This window comes from Myotis brandtii, unplaced genomic scaffold, assembly GCF_000412655.1.
Source record: "Myotis brandtii unplaced genomic scaffold, ASM41265v1 scaffold1260, whole genome shotgun sequence".
Taxonomy (NCBI): domain Eukaryota; kingdom Metazoa; phylum Chordata; class Mammalia; order Chiroptera; family Vespertilionidae; genus Myotis; species Myotis brandtii.
In genome coordinates this window covers 542,919-565,153 of record NW_005354426.1, presented here as the reverse complement: position 1 = coordinate 565,153, position 22,235 = coordinate 542,919, and the positions used below count along the sequence as shown (strand labels likewise).

General features: G+C 52.2%; 1 protein-coding gene across 1 annotated transcript in view; it reads left to right on the top strand.

Annotated features, from left to right (window-relative positions):
• The window catches only part of PHF2 (PHD finger protein 2), a 51,750-nt gene that overhangs the window by 909 nt on the left and 28,606 nt on the right, over window positions 1–22,235 (top strand). The window contains exons 3-7 of the mRNA XM_014534201.1: window positions 2,374–2,455; window positions 2,751–2,864; window positions 7,681–7,766; window positions 12,805–12,919; window positions 20,813–20,971. Of these exons, the coding sequence (XP_014389687.1) occupies window positions 2,374–2,455; window positions 2,751–2,864; window positions 7,681–7,766; window positions 12,805–12,919; window positions 20,813–20,971 (556 nt within the window). The remainder of the gene's footprint in view (window positions 1–2,373; window positions 2,456–2,750; window positions 2,865–7,680; window positions 7,767–12,804; window positions 12,920–20,812; window positions 20,972–22,235) is intronic.

Below are 22,235 nucleotides of genomic sequence, written 5' to 3'. Positions count from 1 at the left end.
AGAGCGCCAGGACCCAGGAAAGACAGAGGAAGTGAACTGGGAAGGGGCACTCGGGGGCCATTCAACCTTTAAGCTAAAGCATGACTTTTTCTGCCTGTTACAAAGTCCCTTTTCAGTGACTTAGCAAAGTACAGAAAAGTATAAAGAGAAAATGAGCATGTCATCATCTGGCACCAGCATCGAGCCCTTCTGGGTGTCACTCTATGTCAGGGCTGTAGATCTTAAAAGTCTAACTTAAAAAATTTTGCAACCTGAGTTTTAATATTCCACCATGTGAGCGCAGCGTGCCCTAGGAATCGGACCTCCTGGTGGAAGGGGTTTGCTGCTCCTAATGTTTGCTTTTTTAAGTAATCTTGGGATGACCCACCTTGTGCATGAACCTTGTATACATTTCTGCTTTTGGCCTTAGAATAGGTTTGTAGATGTGGAATGGCTGATGTAGGATAAAAACCTTTTTAAAGCTCTTGGCACACATGGCTTCTCCCCACATTGGTCCCTCCACGAGCAGGATGAGCGCCTGGTCCATGCAGCCCCGTCCGTATCATGAGCATCACTGACCGATCAACTGTGCCCCACTGAGCTCCCGGGTGCCTCCCACCGACGCTGCAGGGCCAGCCACGTGAAGGGAGGCTCTGCCTGTCCACTCAGGGATTGAAAGGGGCCACTTCCTTTTTTGAGGCTCTGCCTATGACTTTAAAAAAATAAATGTCAGCACAAGATTACGTAAGTTTTGGTTTACATTAAGTCAACACCCTGGACAACATTAGGAAAAACCATGATATAATCTAGTTGTGGAGTCAGGACATAATTCCACCCTTGACTTGCACACGCTATGTAGTGGGGTGTGGGGCGACCAGGCCGGATCCTGGGAGCCTGTGCCCCAGAGGAGCTCCTGTCCTCAAATCCCTTCCTGTCTTCCTGCCGGGGCAGAGCGGGGACAGCTGCAGAAGCCTTCCTCCCCTGCCGCTGTCCTTGGTGCGCGACGGCCCACCCCACAGCTCCGCGGGGCAGACCCGGGCTGTGCGGGAGGAGTGCCTTCCCTGGTGCTCGATGCTCCAACAGGGCCCATGCACTCCTGTGGCCTCGCCAGCCTCTGAGTTCTGCCCCGCCCGCCCCTTCAGTTTCTTTTTCTTCGCCGTTTTTGTTGGTGGCTCATTTCCCTCCTCCACCCCCTCCACCTTTGAGAATTCTGTTATCTTTCTACCTCCTGGGCTCTGAGCACTAAGTTAGTTTTAACCTTGTTTGAGGTTGACTCAGTGCCGGGTTCCAGGGCCATTGGTGGCTGAGAGCCTGTGCCCTGGGCCATCTCAGGCCTCACAGGATTGTGTGCCCTAAAAATGCAGTGTCCTCCCTCCCCAGTTCTCGCCTCCTGGCCTCCTCAGCAGGGTCCCCTGGGTGAGCTCAGAGACAGGAATACACAGGCACATACACACACGTGAGTACACACGTATGCACACATGGCACACCCACATCTTTGTTTTGGGTTTTCCATCTAAAGGAATTGTAGCCCTAACCGGTTTGGCTCAGTGGATAGAGTGTCAGCCTGCGGACTCAAGGGTCCCAGGTTCGATTCCAAGGGCATGTACGTTGGTTGCGGGCACATCCCCAGTGGGGGTGTGCAGGAGGCAGCTGATCAATGTTTCTCTCTTATCGATGTTTCTAACTCTCTATCCCTCTCTCTTCCTCTCTGTAAAAAATCAATAAAATATATTTAAAAAAATAAAGGAATTGTACTATTCACATTCTCCTATAACCTGGGTGTTTTCACCTCACCACATGTTGTGAATTTCTTTCCAGGTCAGTATGTTAAGATCTGCTGTCTTCTTATTTTACAATTAGTTTAGCAGAATCCTGGCCACACAGAACACTCTGCATTGTGTCCCCTGTGGCGTGTACGTGGTGACAGGACACGGCAGCTTCCCCCAGCATCTCAGTCGTTTCGTGGCTGCACACTCAGAGCTGCGGTTCCAGCTGTCACCTCCTGGTCCACAGTCCGTGGTGTGTGGGGCCTCGTCCCCTGTGCCCCAGATGCACTTTGAGTGCCTCGCCCCTACTCGGACTGCAGTGCACTGCTCCCCACGCGTGCCATCGGACCAGCTGGAGGTCTCCACTTCTCCTTTACTGCGTGAAGCCTGGGTCCATCCTTGGTTCCTGTCCCAGCCTCTCCCTCAGTTGTCACACAGGCAGCGCCATCCCCAGGCCCCTGGTAGGTTCCCATGCTGATGGGAACGTCACCTGTTCATTTGAGTCTGTCTCCTGGGACCCTGGGGCCCTGGGCGCTGGTGGCCTGGGTTCTCGGCAGTGGGAAGGGAGGCAGGGTCAGCAGAGTCCCAAGGAGCTGTCTTAGGTGAACCCTGTGACCTGTGCCCTCAGCTGCTGCCCACCACCCAGAGTGGCCAGGCCTCCCACCAGGGGCGCTGGGGCTGGGCGGCCTGGGCCGGCTCCCGAAGCGCCTGTACTCAGGAGGCTGCAGCCCAGGGGCCGCTCAGTGACCTGGCTGTGTCTCTTTGCTGAGGTGTCAGAGCCATTGGCGTTGCAGTTGTTCTGTTTTGAAAGTGATATCTTGGTGGCTTTTGTCCTCTCCCATCCTTTCTTGTAGCCCCGCCACACCCCTCCCAGCTCCTGGTCTTCTCCCCTTGGCACTGAGTTAACTGCCTGGGCTCAGTGCCTTCTCTTTCCCTCGCTCTCTCTCTGATCCCCTTCCTCCCCTCTTCCTCCACATCCTCTTCCTGTCCCCTCTGTCTCCACAGTTGTGCTCACCTGGCTCCTAGCCTCAGCTCTCGGAGCCACCTAGGCCTCAGTCTCTGTGGGCCCATCCTGGGTCTGGACTGCCTGATGCAGATGTGGCGATTTCGGGGACACAAGTAGCAGGGCCTGGCCGTGTCCAGGGCCTGGCTCTTCGCCAGCTGGTCCCTCGACCTCCATATGCAGCTGGACCGTCAGGAGGTAACTGGAGCATGAAGCGGCTCTAGCGCCTGCTTCCCAGGAGGTAGTGCCCACCTTCCTTCCAGGATCCCCGGAGTCTCGGGCCGGTGCTGTGAGGGCGTCCTTTTCCCTCCTTGGCACATCCAGGTCCTCGCCGAGCCTTTGCCCACGCAGTCCCTAGGGACGCACACCCCCTGGGCAGGGAGGCCTGGCCACCTTGCTGCAGACACAGGAGTTCGAGCAGGCCAGGCAGTGTGGAGACCTGTCCAGGGAGGAGACCTCCAGACCAGTGCGAGCCAGCTGCTTGGGCATAGGCCAGTGGTGGCGAACCTTTTAAGCTCGGCGTGTCAGGCAAGAGTCAGTCTGGTGACATGCAGGGGACATGGCACTTCAGACAGAGGGGAGAGCATAAGTAAAAAGAGTAAAAACAGAGGAGAGGACAGCACCGTGATGGCGAACCTTTTGAGCTCGGCGTGTCAGCATTTTGAAAAACCCTAACTTAACTCTGGTGCTGTGTCACATATAGAAATTTTTTGATATTTGCAACCATAGTAAAACAAAGACTTATATTTTTGATATTTATTTTATACATTTAAATGCCATTTAACAAAGAAAAATCAACCAAAAAAATGAGTTCACGTGTCACCTCTGACACGCGTGTCACAGGTTCGCCATCACTGGCATAGGCGGCCCTGGCCAGGTTCCTGCAGAGGCGTGGTGTGGACGTCCACCCACAGGCATGTGCGTGCTGGGGATTTTCTTCTCACTGATGCTCTTTCAGCACCTGACCGCTGTGCTTAGTGAGCGAGGACAGCCGTGGTCACAGACACGGAGGGTGTGGGCCGGAGGGACAGGCTCCTGAGTGCAGCGTCTGCTCCTGGCTCCAGTGCAGGGGAAATGCTTCGGACTTTCCTGTAACTCTTGTTCTCCTCTCATGGTTTTGGGTACTTTTTCTAGATAATTTCTTAAGGGTCACTCAGAAAGCCTTCACTTTGGGATAATAAAATAAATGAGCAGTTTCCGTGAATGGCCTGCCCGGCGAGAATAGAGCTGACTGTGATGAGGTCAAGCCCTCACCGCGCTTGACCTGTTCAGGAGCTCACACTGAACAGTGGGTCCCTGGACCCTCGAGACCCCCGGGCAGGAGCTAGGGCTGTCCCCTCTGCACACAGCACAGACAGTGAGCGAGTTCCAGGGCCTTAGCACGCCAGGCGATCGTTGTCAGGGTGCAGGCACAGGCAGTTAGGGCTGCGAGGTGAGTCCCCCTGGTGGGCAGCCCTGGCTGCAGCCTCGGCCCCTGCCTATGGCCCAGCCCCTGAGTGTCTCTTTCAGGTGAGGGGCGGCTCCACGGTGTTTGGGGCAGAACAGGGGACCGACCATACCCACCTCTTACTTTTCTCTTCAGTCCCAGGCTGCCATCCCACTGAGGTGAGACCTGCCCCCTCATTGGTTGGTAGTTGAAGAAGGAGCCCCAGGGGAAGGGGTGGCGACATGCACATGGTCATGACACTTGGGCCTCAGCTTCCTACCTGTCACATGGGATGCCCCCCTCCACCTTCCAGAGTACAAGGGGGCTTCAGGGACATGTGGGACCAGCAGCAATGCGTGGGGAGCCTGCCCTGGTGACCAGGGCTGAGGACCACCCACTGGGGGGTTGTATTTTAAGGTGTTGATAGCCTTCCTTTTAACTGACCTGGAACTCAACCCTCATGCGGCCTTCGGGTGAGGGTGGTGCATAGAGGCCTGGTGGCAGAGCCTGTGCTCTCCTTGTAGACCCCCAGGGCTCCTGTGGCTGGGACAGACAAGGGTACATGATAGTCATGGGTGTGTATGGTCCCTGCTGGGTTGGAGCAGACGCATCAGGGAGGTGGGCTGTCCTAAGTGTCTGTCTGCTTTAGGAACTGCCAGTGAGAAGAAGCCTGGAGCCACTGTCAGGTATGAACTCGAGATAGGGACCCAGGTGTGGATGCAGCGTGTAGACTTGGGGTGTGGACCTGGGATGTGGAGGTGGGGTGTGGACAAGGGGTGTGGATTTAGGGATGGTCTGGGTTATGGACTCAGGATGTGGACCTGAAATGTAGACTCAGGATTGGATACGGGGTGTGGATGTGGGATGTGAACTCAAGGTGTGGACCTGGGCCGTGTACAAGGGCGTGGGATTTATTTGGATGTGGGCGTGGGGTGTGGATTCTGTGTCCAGTCTCTGGACCCGGCTGATCCCAACCAGGTGCAGGCTCTGCTCTGCCTCTGGCTCTGGCCGTGGGTCTTGGTGGATGTGGGCTATGGGAGCTGACGGCATGTGCAGCCATCTCCATCCCTGTGGTCACTTGTGTCAAGAGGCCACCCGATGGATGAGCAGAGCCCGGCCAGCCCAGGTCGGTGCTGTGGAGACAGACCAGCACAGCACTGGTCTGGCTGCGGTTGCCCTCCTCACTGTGCCTTCGCCAACATGGGGTGTCACCAGTGTGATGTATTTGGTTGTGGCAGTTTGTGAGGTGAACATCATGTGGTGTGATTGCGGTGCGCCTTCCGCGGGTTGGTGAGGGCGCCTGTCTACACGGTAGCCGGGTGCCTATTCTGCTCTGGCTCTGCCCTGTCTTCTGTGGGAGAGGCCCTTCGTTCCTGGAGGAAGGGTAGAAACACTTGGCTGTGTTTGTTGTCAATGTTTATATTTTGCCCTTGAAAGTTTGTCTTCATGATGTGGAGCGCTTTCAATCCATCAGTATTCTCTTTGAGTTCCTTTCCCGTTTTTTGTATGTTTGTTTAAAAGTTACCTGTGTGGTGAGAGCAAACACGTCCTCACGGCCTGCTTCCCGGTCGGCTCTTCAGGCCGCTTGCGCTTTATTTCAGTTTATGCTCTTAGACGAAGAGTGGACCTAATGTTTTCAAAAACAGGTGCCAAGATTTCTGGGCTGCAGGGTCTGTTCGCAGAGCTGTGGGATTGTGGCCTTGGTCCCCTGCCATGGGCCTTATCTGCTGGGTGCTGGCCCCGTGCCTGGGGCAAGGGACTGTCCCACTGAATAGTGAGGAGACCTTTGGGTCTAGGCAGACGTCTAACCTCTCGTGCCTCGGTTTCCCCATTGTCCGATAGGGCTAGTAGTACCCTCAGTAGCCCCCCCCCCCCCCCCCCGGTGTTGCAGTAATCACCCCCGCTGCAGAGTGAGCAGTCAGCCGGCATTAGCAATGACGGGTTTGTGGTGGTGATAGGACCGTGTCCCTCTCACAAGGCCAGGTTCTTTTTCTTTCTTATTGACACAAAATTCACACAGCATACAATCAGCCATTTAAAGTGAGCATTTCAGCACATTTCAGAGTGTTGTGCAACCATCTTCTCTAGCTGGTTCCAAAACATTTCATCCCACTAAACAGCCACTTCCTTTTCCCCTGTACACCCTTCCCCCAGTACCACCAGCCAGTCTTCAGTCTAATATAATTGGGATCCTATAATATGTGGCCTTTTATGTCTGGCTTTTTTCACTCAACATAATTTTTTTGAGGTTCTTCATGTTGTAGCACGTGTCAGCCCTCTACTCCTTTTTAAGGTTGAATAATACTCCATGGTATAGATACACCACAGTTTGTTTACCCATTTACCAGTCAATGGACTTGGGTTGCTCCCATCTTTCGGTTGTTGTGACTAATGCTACTGTGAACGCTTGTGTAAAAGGATTTGATACCGGTCTCAGTTCTTTTGGGTATATACCTAGAAGTGGAATTGCTGGGTCATGTGGTAATCCTATCTTTAACTTTTTTGAGGAACCACCATACTGTTTCCATAGAAACCACACCATTTTACACTTGTAAGAGGGTTATAACTTCTGCATATCCTTGCCACACTTGTTAGTTTCCCATTTTTTCTCTTTTTAAAATTGTAACTGTCCTAGTGGGCATGAGGTGGTCTGTCATGGTTTTGATTTGCATGTCAGAGGCATGCAGATGACTAAGGATGTTGAGCAGTATTCGTGACCTTGTTGGCCATTTGTATTTCATTTTGGGGGAAATGTTTGTTCAAGTCCTTTGCTTCTTTTTAGTTGTTTTGTGTTGAGTTATAAATTCTTTATATATTCTGAATGTAGACCCTTATCAAATGTATGATTTGAAAAGATTCTCTCCCATTCTGTATGTTGTCTTTTCACTTTCTTGATAGTGTCCTTTAATGCACACACATTTTTAGTTTTGATGGCATCCAGTTTATTTTTGTTGTTGTTGCTTGTGCTTTTGGCATCATATCTAGGAATCCAAGGCTATGGAGATTTACCTCCATGTTTTCTTCTGAGAGCATTACAGTTTTAGCTTTTATATTTAGGTGATTAATCCATTTTCAGTTAATGTCTTTATATGGAGTAAGATAGGAGTTCAGCTTCATTCTTTTGCTATCCAGCTGTCCCAGTGCTGCCCCTGGGAGACTTATGGCGGTCCCCCATGGTGTCCAGAGGGACCTTGCCGATGGCTCTGAGCTGCCCCAGTGAAGTGCCTCCCTGAGCTCTGTGGTGACAGGGCAGTGACAGCTTTCATGGAGGGAGGCCTGCTGTCCCACCTGGTCCCTCCCCTATCCTGGTCATGCATTGGTGAGGCCTTCTTTGCCCCTCCTTCCCTCCTCCTTGACCCCTGACTTGTCCCCACAACACTCTGCCCCATCAGTGCACACACTGCCCTGGACCCTCCCAAGAGGTGAGCAAGAGTTGCCTGGATGCTTTGCAGGGAAGCGCTCATGGAATTGTTGACCGCCAGTGACATCTGTTTCCTCCATTTCAGCTGTGTTGGTGTAGAAGAGGAGGAGGCCCCAGACATCGACATATACCACTGCCCAAACTGCGAGAAAACCCATGGGAAGTCTACTTGTAAGTACAGCGCCATGCGCCTCACCTTGGATCTGATGGACTCCTGACCTGACTTGCTGGGGTAAAACTCTGGGTGGCCACACCCTGGTGCTTGGGGACACCTCTGGCCTCCTTTTCCAACCCGTACAGCCTTGCCAAGCCCATGGCAGCCCCTCCTGATTGGCTCCTGCACTCACAGCCGCTGTGCAGAGACTCCATCTGCTCTCAAAGGCCTCAGCAGGGGGTACAGACTCCAGCACCTGCAGGGGCCAAGTTCGTCTGAGACAGGGACATGTTGCAGGTCTGTCCAAGGGGTTGTGCAGCCCAGCCCTGCCCAGCTGACCTCCACCTTGATGGGGTCTTGAAAGTTGCATCATGGGGATCTGCTCTACTTCCCTTCTCCACCTCTGCAGGGAATCTTAGGTGATTTCCTTTCCCAGACTGCCTGCTGTTTGCCTATCCCAGCTGTTTGATCCCTGCCTTCCTTTGGTCCCTTCGGGGTGTGGCAGTTCCTTTGGGGGCTCCCAGGGTGCAGGCTCGTCCGAGTGACTCCAGGGTGCCCATGTCCTGGCTGAAAGGCAAGTCCCGAGGCTAACCTCTCTGGGGAATGAGATGCTATGGTCTACAGGGACCACTGGAGGGCCGGCCTGGAAATGAGGCAGATGGCATGACCCCAAACGTGGCCTCTGGTTTCCAGCCTGGCCCGGGCTGCTCACAGCCCTGCTGTCCCGAAGCAGGAAAGTTTGCAGTTTCTAACCTCCCCTCGCACCCTGAGGACTTGGCAGCACTGGTGTCTGCTCTCATTACCTCATCCTTTTCAGCAGATACAGGAGGTGACTACCATTCCATGGGCCAGCTGGTGGCATTTCTGGCACCTCCTGAGCCATTGGGCAGGCTCAGGGCCTAGGAAAGATGAATAGGGTGGGGACACGGGGCAGGAGGGGGTGTACCATGTGATCATGGGAATGGAGCCAGGGACAAAGAAGGGCTGGATCAGAAACCCCTGCTGACCCCCCAGCAGAGCCCAGTGTCCTGGGGAGGCACAGTCTTAGGGGGCTCAGGGAGGGTGGGGCCACATCTGTGTGGTTCGTGAGCTGTTGCATGAATTGGGGGTGCTGGGATTGGGCTATAGCAGGGTTGGAGGTGGGTGTCGGTGTGCACAACAGTGCAATTTCTCCAACGCCCCTGCGTGTCCCCAGAACCACCCTTCCCTGAGGGTCAGCTTGCCTGCTGCCGGAGCTCTATGTGCCTGCCTCACCAGCCCCTGTTCCTGTGCTCCTGGGTTTGGGCAGAGGCCGGGTGGTCCCCAGCTGCCTGTCATTGCCACTGGAAGTCAAGGGCAGGCACCCTTTCCTGGCACTTACAGCCAGCCACCCCCAGGGCATGCTGGGACAGCAGCCTGGTGGGACCCAGCAGCCCCTCCCTGCTTGTGCATATGTGCATATGTGTATGGAGGGTATATGTATGTGTGTGCATGTGTATGAGTGAATGTGTGTGCATGAGTATTTGCATGTTTATGCAAATATGCATATATGCTGTCCCTGTCTGTTGTTATTGGTGGCCATATGCTATCAGGGACAAAGGTTCTAGCACCTTCCACTAGCATGCACTCCAGATTGGCGATCACTTTTCATTTGAACTGAGTCCATGCTCTGTCTGGAGCCTGTCAGTGACGCACAGATTGGTGTTTGCCGCATCAACTCAGTCACACCCTTCCACAGCGAGGCCCCTTGGGGACAAGATGCTCCTTCATGTCACTGTGTTTCCAGGGGAGCCCCCAAACCTGTGGGCTGCGCTGCAGGCCCTCGTAGGCCCAGGCCTGCCTCCTTCCCTTCCCTGAGCGGGCTTTGCAGCAGGCGTGACAAGGTGAGGAGGGAGAGCCCACAGGTAGATGTGGTGCAGGGCCCAGTGGTCCCCATGGGAACCCAGCAAGGAGTCCCCACTGACAGTTGACACGAAGGCTCATGCAAAGCAGGTGGCATATCCTCAAAGTGGCTCTGACCCCGTTTTGTCTCTCTTTAGCTCTGTGGTGCTTAAGAGGTTACTTCACTCACTGTCTTCTCACTTTGATCCTCTCTGAGGATCCTGTCATGCCCAACGAGGTGGGGTGCGGCCCCCACACTCCAGGTGCCCCACTCAGCAGCTGTCTCCAGGGTGTGCATTGCCAGAGAGGGGTGCTGGGGTGCCACAGGTCGGAGGACTTTCAGTCTCAGGGAGCCTGGCAGAACTCGGGCGTGTCTCGCAGCTCTGTCCCTGGCTGTGGTCCCAGCCCACCTGCTCCAGCCACAGCCTCGGCGGGCAGTCTCTCCGTGAGGTGGTGAGCTGCTGGTCCTGAGTGAGGGACTGGCCGGTCAGCACCTGCTTTTCAGACCCAGCTTCTGGGGACACATGGAGGTGCTGCTTCTTCCTCCTTCTGTCCACTGCACCTCTGTCACTGCCCCATGCTCCCTCCCCACCCCCAAGACTCAGGTTTCCCATGTGGCCTCCCGGGATGAGGCACTCAGTGCCAGGCAGCGTGCATCCTTGTGCTCTGCATACCCTCCTAGGGGAGATCTTGGCATGGCTCCAGCCTCGAGCTCTTCTCTGAGGTGGGGCTGCCCTGGGGCCACACTGACTCACAGAGGGAGGGGCAGGTGCAGGTGCTAACGCAGCATCCTCAGGCCCTGCTGGGAGGACAGTGGCTGGGAACATGGGGAACACTCCTGGAGGGGCTCATATGGGGTCCCCTCCTCAGCACCTTCCTTCCCCTCCTGCCCCCTCCCACCGGCCCCACACAGCACTAGGATCGCTGTCTCTTGTCTGCCTGCCTCTGCTCTCTGCACTGTCATGGCTGCCAGTATATGCCCTGGGCTTCCCTCCTCATTCCACCTCAGATCCCTGAATGTACTGGACCCCTCATGGGTGGGGACCCCTTAGATCTAGGCTCACCTCCCACTGCAGGCATCCCCCACCCCCTCTGGTTCGTGTGGACCCCCAGGTCCAGGAGGCTGGGCACGCTGAGTTCCACTCTGCTCCTTCCTTTCCTCGGGCCATTTCGGGGGGAGTGCCTTGTAAGCTCTAAAGCCTGCGCACACTGGATGTCCCAGGCCACTTCCTGATGTAGCTACAGGCTCAGCAGAAAGGACAATAATGCTCAGTCTGTTTTCAGAGTCAGAGTTACCTGGGCTGTGACTGGGGCGGTGTCCCAGGGCCTTCTTTTGCCATGGCGCCCTGTCCCAGGCCCTGGGCTCTTTAGGAAGCTGGTATGACCCAGGCCATCTGTCACTTTGGTGACCCCTGTGCAGAGCCGAGCTGCTCGGCGTGTGCTTGCAAACTTCTGGGGAGAACAGATCTGAGATGGGGTAGCCAAAGGGCAGTGGGGAGTTTTCCGTGGCCCAGGTATTGCCCAGCTCTGGTGGGCATCGAGGGGCAGGAGTGTGCTGAGCCCTTCCTGTCTGAAGTTCATCCCCTGTCCCCGAGGCTCTGGACAGAGGGGCACACGGGCACATGGGGAAGAGCCTGTGGGTCTGGAACAGGTGCTGAGTTTGCCTGTAGACCAAGCAGCTGAGAGAAAGGGGCCTAAGGGTGTGCCCTGCAGAGCTCCCCAGAGTACGCATGGTGCCGAGTATCACTCCCTTATTACATGTCACAAGGAGCCCAGGAGGCCGGGACTAGTATCTCTCTATTCAAGATAAGACACAGAGATGCCCAGTAACTTGCCCAAGGTCACACAGCAATAAGATGGCGGGGCAAGAAAGATTTGGGCGGGTGACTCTGAGCCCTTTGGACCTCCTGTCTATGCCTGGTGCTGCCTCTGGAAGTCACAGCTTAGATCCTGTCAGGTTTCCATAACATCCACTCACATTTTGGCCATGGGGCAGGCATGCCATAATATCACCCGATGTTGGAGATAGTCTCCAACTTGACTTGATGGAGATGGGGAAGGGTTGGTGATTTGGAACGGAGGCCAGCTCAGCCTCCCAGCGCCTTCCCCTTTCTGCTTCAGGTAAGTCCTTCTCAGGGGCAGTCATTGTCACTGGGCTGTCCTCAGCTGCCTTTATGCCCACAAACTCTGGGACACAGGAGTCCCAGGGCTCATCCCTGCAGCTCCCTCCCATCCTCATCTGGGAAGGACAGGCACCCTGAGGACCCTCCCATCAGTTCCTCATACCCAGTCTCATTTCTCCTGAGGGTCAACCTCTCTCAGACCCCCCAGCAGTTCTAAGGAGCAGGTCCTCCTCACTCACCGAGTTACCTGTGACTGCCCTGAACCAGGGGCGAGGGCCACAAGGAAGTCACTTCCCTCCCTAGGCGCTCACAGTCCAGTACAGTGTGTGTGCATGCATGTGCATGTATGCATGTGTGAGTGCACATGTATGGTGCAAGTGTATCACAGTCCAGCAAGGGTGTGTGCACACGCTCATGTGTAAAAAGTCCAAGGTGTGTGCATCAGTGCCCTGGGAGCATGCATGAGGACAGAGCTGCCTGAGGGAGTGGGTAGGGTGACGTGGGCAGGGGTGGCTGTGCAGAAGTGTGTGAGGTGGGCACAGCCCGGGGCTAGAGAGGGCGGACAGCACAGCAGGTGGTGGCCGGCCTGCTCTTGTGTGTGAGCTGTGGGCTGCAGAGACAGGAAGGTCCCAGCAGGGTGGTGACAGGGTCTGTGCTATTTGAAGACAAGTTCGGGGAGGGGAGGGCTGTCCTGAAGGCTGACCTTAGTGGGACCTTCTCAGGAGATGCCTCTCACGACTGGGTGCTGAGTAGGGAGGGTCCTGGGAGACCCCAGCTTCTGGGTGCCATCAACTGAGCTACAGGGTTGGGAGGTATGAAGTGGAGTGGGGGTGGGTGTAGAACCAGAGGCTGGGGATGGTGAGGGCTCCTGACCATGTGATGACACAGGGTAATGGGGGTGTGGGAGGCTGGTGGGCCGGGCCCAGGGACCCTGAGGACTTGGCCTGAGGAGGGTTGAGTCTGGCTGCATTCGAGATTCCCTGGCTGCCCTCGTGGCTGGTCTCTGGAGGCGTGGCGAGGGGGATGCAGGCAGGGGCCTGTGCGGGGTGCTGACCCACCGTGTCCCCTGCAGTGAAGAAGAAGCGGACCTGGCACAAACACAGCCTGGGGCAGACGCCTGACGTGAAACCCGTGCAGAACGGCAGCCAGCTCTTCATCAAGGAGCTACGGAGTCGGACCTTTCCCAGGTGGGCTGTCAGATCCCCCTGCCCCCTGCTCACTTCCAGGCCCCACGCGTACCCCCTACAGGGGCCCCGGAGCAGAGGACCTACCCCTCGGGCAGAGGATAGTTCCCTGAAACTCCAGGCCCCCGGCAGAGGCTGACCTCTCTCTCTCTCAGAACCTCCGGGCACAGTGTGGGAGGGAAGAGAACCATGTCCCCACTAGGCGTGTCCTCCCAAGGGGCATTCTGAGGGGAGAGGAGTGGGCCAGTGTCCAGCTAAGATCATTCTCAGATGTGGCAGGTCCTGGTCCGGGTCAATAGGTGCTCTTTTAGCCTCCCTGTCCTCCACCCCCGTCCTGTGTGAGGGCAGCGGGCAGGGGCAGGGCTGTGGGAACGGCTTCTGTGGGAAAGGGGCTTGGTGACAGGACCTGCTCGGAGCCATTTCTCAGCCTCCACCCTGGGCGACAGTGTTGTTAGACAATTCCGCTTCTCTGTCACCCCATTCCCTTTTTCATGTGTGGTTTCTAATGAGAATCCAGTACAATTCTTATCCTTGGTTCTCTATGGACAAGGCAGTTTTCTTCCTCTGGCTTCTTTTTTTCTTTTCTGATTGTTTGCCCATTTATTGAGATATAATTCATATACCATACAGATCACCCATTTAAAGGGTACAATTCAGTTGTCTTGGGTACATTCACAGATGTGTGCACCACCGTCAATCAATTTTAGAACATTTCATCACCCAGAAGAAACCTGTAACTTGATCACTCCCATTCCCGCTCCCCCCACCCCGCCCTAAGCAACCACGAATCTGCCTTCTGCTGCTGTGGGTTTGCCTGTTGTGATATTTCATCTGAGTGGAATCATACAATATGTGGCCGTCCGTGTCTGGCTTCTCTCACTCAGCGTAATAGCCTCAAGGTTCACCCACGTCATAGCATGTACCAGCACTTCATTCCTTTTTCATGGCAGAACAATATTCCCGTGAATGGACAGGCCACATTTTGTTTATTCACTCAGCAGTTGACAGACATTTGGGTTATTTCTGATTTGGGGGTACTTTGAATAATTCTGTTATAACCATTCTTTTTTGTTGTTGTTATAATCATTCTTGTACAAGTTTTTGTGTGGACATATGTTTTCATATTTTAGGAGTAACTCTATATTTAATTATTTGAGGAACTTCCAGTCTGTTTTCCATAATGGTTGCACCACTTTCCATTCCTATCAGCAGCGTATGAGGGCTCCAGTTTCTCCATGTCCTCACCAGCACTTTTCATGAAATGTTTTTTAATCTTCACCCGAGAACATGTTCTTTATTTATTTCAGAGAGAGAGAGAAGAGAAGCAAAGCAAAGAGAGAGAGCAACATTGATGTGAGAGAGAAACTTTGATCAGTTGCCTCCCATATGCACCCCAACCACTGGGGACCGAACCTACAATCTGGGCATGTGCCCTGACTGGTAATCGAACCCCCCACCTTCTGATATACAGGACGATGCACTTTTTATTATCTGACTTTTGATTCTAATCATACTTGTAGGTAAGATTTTCTCTTGCTGTGATTTTGATTTTCATTTCCCTAATCACTACTGATGTTGAGCATCTTTTCATGTGCTTTTTGGTCATTTGTATGTCTTCCTTGGAGAAATGTTAGTTCAGATCCTTTGCCCATTTAAATTATTTTTGTCTTTATGATTGAGCTCTAAGAGTTCTTATGTAGTTTATATACAAGTCCCTTATCACACATGTGATTTCCGAATACCTTATTCTATTTTGTGGGTTGACTTTTCATTTTTCTTGATGGTGTCCTTTGAAGCACAAACTTTTGTCATTTTGGTGAAGTCTAATTTTTCTACCTTTTTCTTTGTTGTTTGTGCTTTTATTGTCATATCTAAAAATCCTTTGCCAGATCCAAGGTCATGAGGATTTATCCCCATGTTTTCTTTTAAGAGTTTTATAGTTTTAGGTCTTACAGTTTGGTCTTTGATTTTCAGTTAATTTTTGCATATAGTGTGAGGTAAGGATCTAACTTCATTTTTCTTGTTTGCTTGCAGCTTCCTATTTGTCCCTGAACTATTTATGGAAAAAGACAATTCTTTCACTATTCAGTGGTCTTGGCACACTTATCGAAAGTCTCTCAGCCATGGATGTATGCACTTATTACTGGAGACTTCATTCTATCCCACCGATCTCTGTTTATCCTTAGTCCAGTTTTCCACTGTCTTGATTGCTGTAGCTCTGTAGCTTTGCAGTAAGTTTTGAAATTGAGAAGTGTGAGTCCTCCAATTTTGTTTTTCTTTTTCAAGATTGTTGTGGTCATTTTGGGTCTCTTGCAGTTCCATATGAATTTTAGGATCAGCTTGTCAGTTTCTAGAAAGAGGTCATCTGAATCTCTGATGTGGATTGTGTTGAATCCATAGACCAGTAGAATCAGAGTATTGCCATCTTAATAATGGTAGGTCTTCTGACCCCATGAATATGAGATATGTTTCTATCTATTGAGATCTTTTAAATTACTTTCAACAATATTTTATAGTTTTCAGAGTATAATTTTGCACTTCCTTTGTTAAATTTATTCCTAAATAATTTGTTCTTTTTAATACTCTAAGTGTGTTTTCTTAATTTTATTTTCAGATTGTTCATTGCTACTATACTGAAATACAATTGATTTTTATATATTGATCTTATATCCTGCAACCTTGATGAACTAGTTTATTCATTCTATTTTTTTTAGTAGATCCTTGTGTTGTGGTTTTTTGTTTTTTGTTGTTGTTGTTTTTGTTTTATACACAAGATCATATCATCTTTGAATAGATAGTTTTACTTCTTCCTTTTTCAGTCTGGGTTACTTTTATTTTTTTTCTTGCCTATTTTCTTTGGCCAGGACCTCCAGTAGAACGCCGAGTAGAAATGGCCGGGCAAGGGTGATCAGGACCCCAGTATTCTCAGGGTGCCCCACTCCGGGCAGAGCCTCAGTTCCACGAGTGTGGGCCAGTGAGGGTGGAAGAAGGGCGCCCCCACCTTTTGGCAGCCTTTGCCCAGACTTAGCCTCAGCAACAGACAGCGGGAGGGATAAGAAAGGTGGACATCCTGCTCCTCGAGAGAGCCTGGGCCCCTGAGAGTTTCCATTCAGCATTCCTGGGTCCTTGGCTGCAGCCTTCTGGAGCGGAGCCTGCTCCTCGCTGAGCTGGGAAAGTGTAGGGAAGGCATGTTTTGGGCCAAATATCACATAATCTTACCATTCTCGTACCAAGCTTTCATAGATTTTTTCCTGCATAGATGTTTCTTCTTTTGTTGTTTGCTCTTAGGACCAATTCCAGAGGCTTTGAATAGTTTTTAAAACAGTTTTCACCATTTCACTGGTGTGCAGGTCAGCCGAGCTCTTCAGTCTGTCATGCAGGAGTTCATCTCTCTCATCTGGCTTTCTTCAAGATATTTTCTTTACCTTTATTTCTGCAGTTTGACTATACCATGCCTAAGTGAAGTTTTATTTATTTTTATTATTTATTTATATATTTATTTATTTATTCTGTCAGAGAGAGAGAGAGTGAGTTAGTTAGTTTATGCTGCTTGGTGGTACTGTCTGAGCTTTCTGGATCTGTGGTTATGTGTCTGTTATTAATTTTGGAAAATCCTCAGCCATTATTACTTCAGTTCTTTCTTTTCTTTCTAGGTATTCCCATCATGCATATATTACTCTATTTGTAATTATTCAACATTTCTTGGATATTCTGTATCCCCATTTTTTATCTCTTTGCCTTTCAGGTTGAGCAGTTTTTGTTGGCGTACTTCAAGCTTACGGATTCTCTCCGCAGCTGTGTCCAGCCTACTGATGCATGCTTCCCTCACTTCTGCTGGTTGTTCTCTTTACTTCTTAGCATTTCCTTTTGATTTTTAGAGTTTCCATCTCTCTGTTTACATTACCATCTGTTCTTGCATGTTCTCCACTTTTTCTGTTGGTGCTCCTAACGTATTAATCATAGTTATTTTAAATTTCCTATCTGATAATTCCAAATACGGTGCTTTAATCTGAGTCTTGTTCTGATTCTTGATTATTTATCTCTTCAGACTATGGGTTTTCTTGCCTTTTATTGTGCCCTGTAATATTTTGTTGAAAGCTGAGTGATAGGAACTGAGGTAATTAGGCATTTCGCGTGAGGTTTTATATAGACCTGACTGGGAGCTGGGTCAGTGCCAGTGTTTGCTGTAGTTGTAGGTGTCAGAGGCTTCACTTTCTTCTAGTTTCCTTGTGCCTTTATTTCCTATTTTGTTTTCTTTGGGTTTCCTTAAGAACTCCTTCTTAAATAGCCTGTATCTTGCAGCTCTCTCAATTATACTTAACTAGAGGCCCGGTGCACAAAAATTTGTGCACTGGGGGTGGGGGGGTCCCCCAGCCCGGCCTGTGCCCTCTCGCAGTCTGGGACCCCTCGGGAGATAACGACCTGCTGGCTTAGGCCTGCTCCCGGGTGGCAGAGGGCACGCCCAATCCCTAGGTGCAGCCCCTGGTCAGGCTCAGAGCAGGGCCGATTGGGGAGTTGGGGCGCTGCCCCCTGTCATGCACAGAGCAGGGCGGATCGGGAGGTTGCAATGCCACCCTCAGTCACGCTCAGGGTAGAGCTGATTGGGGGGTTGGGGCACCGCCCCCTGTCATGCACAGAGCAGGGCGGATTGGGAGGTTGCGGCGCCACCCCCTGTCACGTACAGAGCAGGGCCAATCGGGGTTGGGGCTCCGTACCTTGTCACTCACAGAGCAGGGCCGATCAGGGGGTTGGGGCACCTTTCCCTGTCATGAACAGAGCAGGGCGGATAGGAAGGTTGTGGCCCCGCCCCCTGTCACACACAGAGCAGGGCGGATCAGGGGGTTGGGGCACCTTTCCCTGTCATGAACAGAGCAGGGCGGATAGGAAGGTTGTGGCCCCGCCCCCTGTCACACACAGAGCAGGGCGGATCAGGGGGTTGGGGCACCTTTCCCTGTCATGAACAGAGCAGGGCGGATAGGAAGGTTGTGGCCCCGCCCCCTGTCACACACAGAGCAGGGCGGATCAGGGGGTTGGGGCACCTTTCCCTGTCATGAACAGAGCAGGGCGGATAGGAAGGTTGTGGCCCCGCCCCCTGTCACACACAGAGCAGGGCGGATCAGGGGGTTGGGGCACCTTTCCCTGTCATGAACAGAGCAGGGCGGATAGGAAGGTTGTGGCCCCGCCCCCTGTCACACACAGAGCAGGGCGGATCAGGGGGTTGGGGCACCTTTCCCTGTCATGAACAGAGCAGGGCGGATAGGAAGGTTGTGGCCCCGCCCCCTGTCACACACAGAGCAGGGCGGATCAGGGGGTTGGGGCACCTTTCCCTGTCATGAACAGAGCAGGGCGGATAGGAAGGTTGTGGCCCCGCCCCCTGTCACACACAGAGCCACAGGGCGATCAGGGGGTTTGGGCACTGCCCCCTGTCACGCTGATCCTGGGGCCGGGAGCCTCGCTGCTCCGCTGATCCTGGTGCCGGGAGGCATATTACCCTTTTACTATTTAGAATAGAGGCCTGGTACACGGGTGGGGGCCGGCTGGTTTGCCCTGAAGGGGGTCCTGGATCAGGGGGGGGGTCCCCACTGAGGTGCCTGGCCAGGCTGGCTGAGGGGCTGAGGGCCGTTTTCCGGCTGGCGGGGGACTGAAGCTCCCAACTGCTCCTTTTTTTCTTTTTTTATTTTTTATTCTGGGCCAGCTTTAGCTCTGAGGCCTCGGCTGCTGAAAGGCCTTTGTTTACCTTCTGTATTTGATACAATGTTGCGGTCCGGCTGGCTGAAGCCAGGCTGACTGAAAGTCGGTTTCTGGGGTTTTGTTTAGCTTCTATATTTGCAACATAGTTGCTTAGAGTTGCAGCTGAGAGGCCGGCAAGGCGGGAACCTTGGAGGCTGCCATCACTGGAGCAAGCAAGACTCCCTGTACGCTTCAGTGCATGGCTGCCGGCCGCCATCTTGGCTGACAGTTAATTTGCATAAGGATATGCTGATTAGCCAATGGGAAGGGTAGCGGTCGTATGCTAATTACCATGTTTCTCTTTTATTAGTGTAGATTGTTATTATACTGTTATGTGGTGGTAAGGATTGGGAGAGGGGACGTGTTCTGTAATTTAATGATTAAAGTTCAATGTTTTAGTTGGCCTGAGGCACTGGGCTGTCACCTCCAGAAGTATGTCTTGGCCTTTTCTTTTTCTCTACTTACTGGAGGCAGGGAGGCTGTGAGGCGACAGTTGGCCGCTTGCCCTCCCTGTCTGATAAGGATCTGGTAAAGTAAGTTCTCCTGGAGGTAAACTTTATTATGGAGAGTACTCAGAATGTATTTAAACATAGTTACTTTCCCCCTCCCTCTGCCTGAAACAGGGGCAGATCTTTATTATGAGAACCTGGTAGAATTTCTGGAGGTAAAATCCATGAAAGTGTGGGTCTTCTCTGAGACTGGGCCCCCACGAGTTTTTAACTATTAAGCTAGTCCACCCTCAAGTTCCACACTTTGTCAAAAATTACCATTTAAGTACTTTCCCCTGCCAGTTACTGCCTCAGCTTCTGCTTCAGATAAGGTTATCTTGGCTGTGATTTTTTGTATTTGCCTGTCTCTCCAGATTTTGGGGTGACTGTTTTCCCTGTAACCTCAATTATCTGATGAATCTAAGAAAAGTATTTGGTTTTCACTTTGTTCAACTTTTTTCTTGTGAGAACAGGAGTGACAACTTCAGGCTCTTTACATGTGAGATGTGAAACCAGAAGTCTGATTCCATGTTATTTTAACCCCTTCCCATTAATTGTATTGTCTTTATTGTTGAGTTGTAAGAGTCCTTTACATATTCTAGATACTCGTCACTTATCAAATACTTTCTCTCATTCTATGGGTTGTCTTTCCACTTTCTTGATAGTGCTCATTGGAAGCACAAAAATTTATAATTTTGATGAAGTCTAATTTATCTATATTTTCTTTTGTTGTTTGTGCTTTTGGTGTCTCATTTAAGAAATCATTGCTAAATGCAAGGTCATGAAGATTTATGCCTATGTTTTCTTCTAAAAGTTTTATGGTTTTAGCTTTTATATATGAGTCTTTGACTCATTTTGAGTTAACTTTTGTATATGTTATGGGGTAGGAGTCCAACTTCATTCTTTTGCATGTGGATATCCAGTTCTCCCATGCACAGTTTATTGAAACTACTATTTTTTCTCTATTGAATTGTCTTGGCACCTTAATGAAAAGCAGTCGACCATAGATATTTGGGTTTATTTCTGGATCCTTTCTATGGCTGTACCACACAGTCTTGAATACTGTAGCTTTGTAGTGAATTTTGAAGTTGAGAAGTGTCTTCCAATTTTGTTGTTCATTTTTAAGACTATTTTGGTCATCTGGGTACCTTGTATTTCCATCCAACATTCCAAGTTTATCTTGTCAATTTCTGCAAAGATGTCAACTGGGATTTTGATAGGGAACGTGTGGGGTCTGTATGTCAGTTTATCATTGAGGAGGACTTGGTCTCCATCTGCTGTATCCTCAGCCCCAGACTCACCCTGTGCAAGTTCTGCTCACCCATGAAGGGGCTTGGGGCAGGGAGCTAGGAGAACAAGGGAGGTAGAGGAGGATCTCAGCCTTGGTAGGAGGGATGGGTGCGATGTGTCCCCACCCCCCACTCACCACTCATCTCACCCCTGGCCAGGCCTCCCAGACCTTGAGGTTTCCATTTATGAGGAGTATGTAGGACCCTCTGTGGCTGCCCGGTGACCCTGGGCATGGTGCTGTGGGGCGTTTTCTACTTGGGGCTATGGGAGACGGGTGGCAGGAGCGCGGGCCTTATGTCTCCAGGCCTAAGGCCCTGTCCAGGCCTGTCAGGGTGCAGAGAGGCTGGGACCTTGTCTGATGGGACCTCTGACCTGCGCTTCCCCACAGTGCGGAAGATGTTGTGGCCCGCGTGCCAGGCAGCCAGCTCACACTGGGCTACATGGAGGAGCACGGCTTCACGGAGCCCATTCTCGTCCCCAAGAAAGACGGGCTGGGCCTGGCAGTTCCGGCCCCTACCTTCTATGTCAGCGATGTCGAGAACTACGTCCCCCCCCCCCCCCTTCATGTGGCTGTTGGCACCCGGGCCTGCTGGCCTGGAGCCCTGGTTGTGTCCCTGTGCCATCTGAGTGAGTGTGACTCAGGGTCTCTGTTCTCTGTTCTGGGAGCTTTTAGAATTAGACCACATGTCCCACCTAAGTGGCATGTGACCCTGGCCCCTTCCCTGCTCAGTTACTCCAGCTGTAAAGTGGGGTCTGTCCTGGAGACTCCTTGATTCTACCAGCGGCCAGTTCTGCTGCTGCTGGGTTCTAAGGGCAGTCATGCCAGGAGGGCTCGGTCGGGACGGGACCTTCTGCGGCTGTGCTTTGTTCTCAGCTTCTGGTGGCTGCCTCACTCATTTGCCCCAGGACGAACCTTCCCATGACCCAGGGCCACCTCTCTCCTGGGTCCCTCTGGGATCCAGCTGATGCCATCTGCAATTCAGTTTCATGTCCCCCGGCAGTTCCCAGCACATAGACACCCTCAGGCAGGACACCTCTGGGTCCAGGGAAGTGCCTGTGTGTGCAGAGGCATCATCCCTGAGGCAGCTGGCATGGAGAGCCCAGCACACACCTGGCATTGACTGCAACATAGCCCTGGCTCTGAGGCTCTTGTGGTTGCCAGGGCTTGGCATGTTCACAGGGATGCCTGTGTGGCCAGTGGGGGGAAAGCAAAGATTCCCTGAAATGGCAAATACCCAGGCCGGCGCTGGCCACATGCTGGACAGGTGAGGGCGTAGGCACTGGGACTGCAGAGGAGTTGCTCCATTGCCCAGAGCTTGACCCTCTGCATCTGCAAAGCCTGCAGTGGGGGTTGGCATGGAGACTAAATGAGGTCGCCTGTATTCAGACCAGAGACCACACCCCTCTCTGGAGCTGGGGTCCCCAGGGCCGGCCAGCTTGTGGCAGGGAGGGAGGGGCTCACTCTTCCAGCCTGGCGATGACCAGGTCTGGGCCTGTAAGAGCACCTGGAGGAACAGCCAACATGTGGTGGATGCCTCCCAAGCACACGTTGTTTTCTAGGCTCTTCCCACGTATGAGCTACACAGCTCTGTCCTCCAGGCCCCAGGTTTGTGTCTGTCTAGTACAGGGGTGGGCAAACTTTTTGACTCGAGGGCCACAATGGGTTCTTAAACTGGACCGGAGAGCCGGAACAAAAGCATGGATGAGTGTTTGTGGTGAACTAATATAAATTCAAAGTAAACATCATTACATAAAAGGGTACGGTCTTTTTTTTTTTTAGTTTTATTCATTTCAAAGGGGCCGGATCCGGC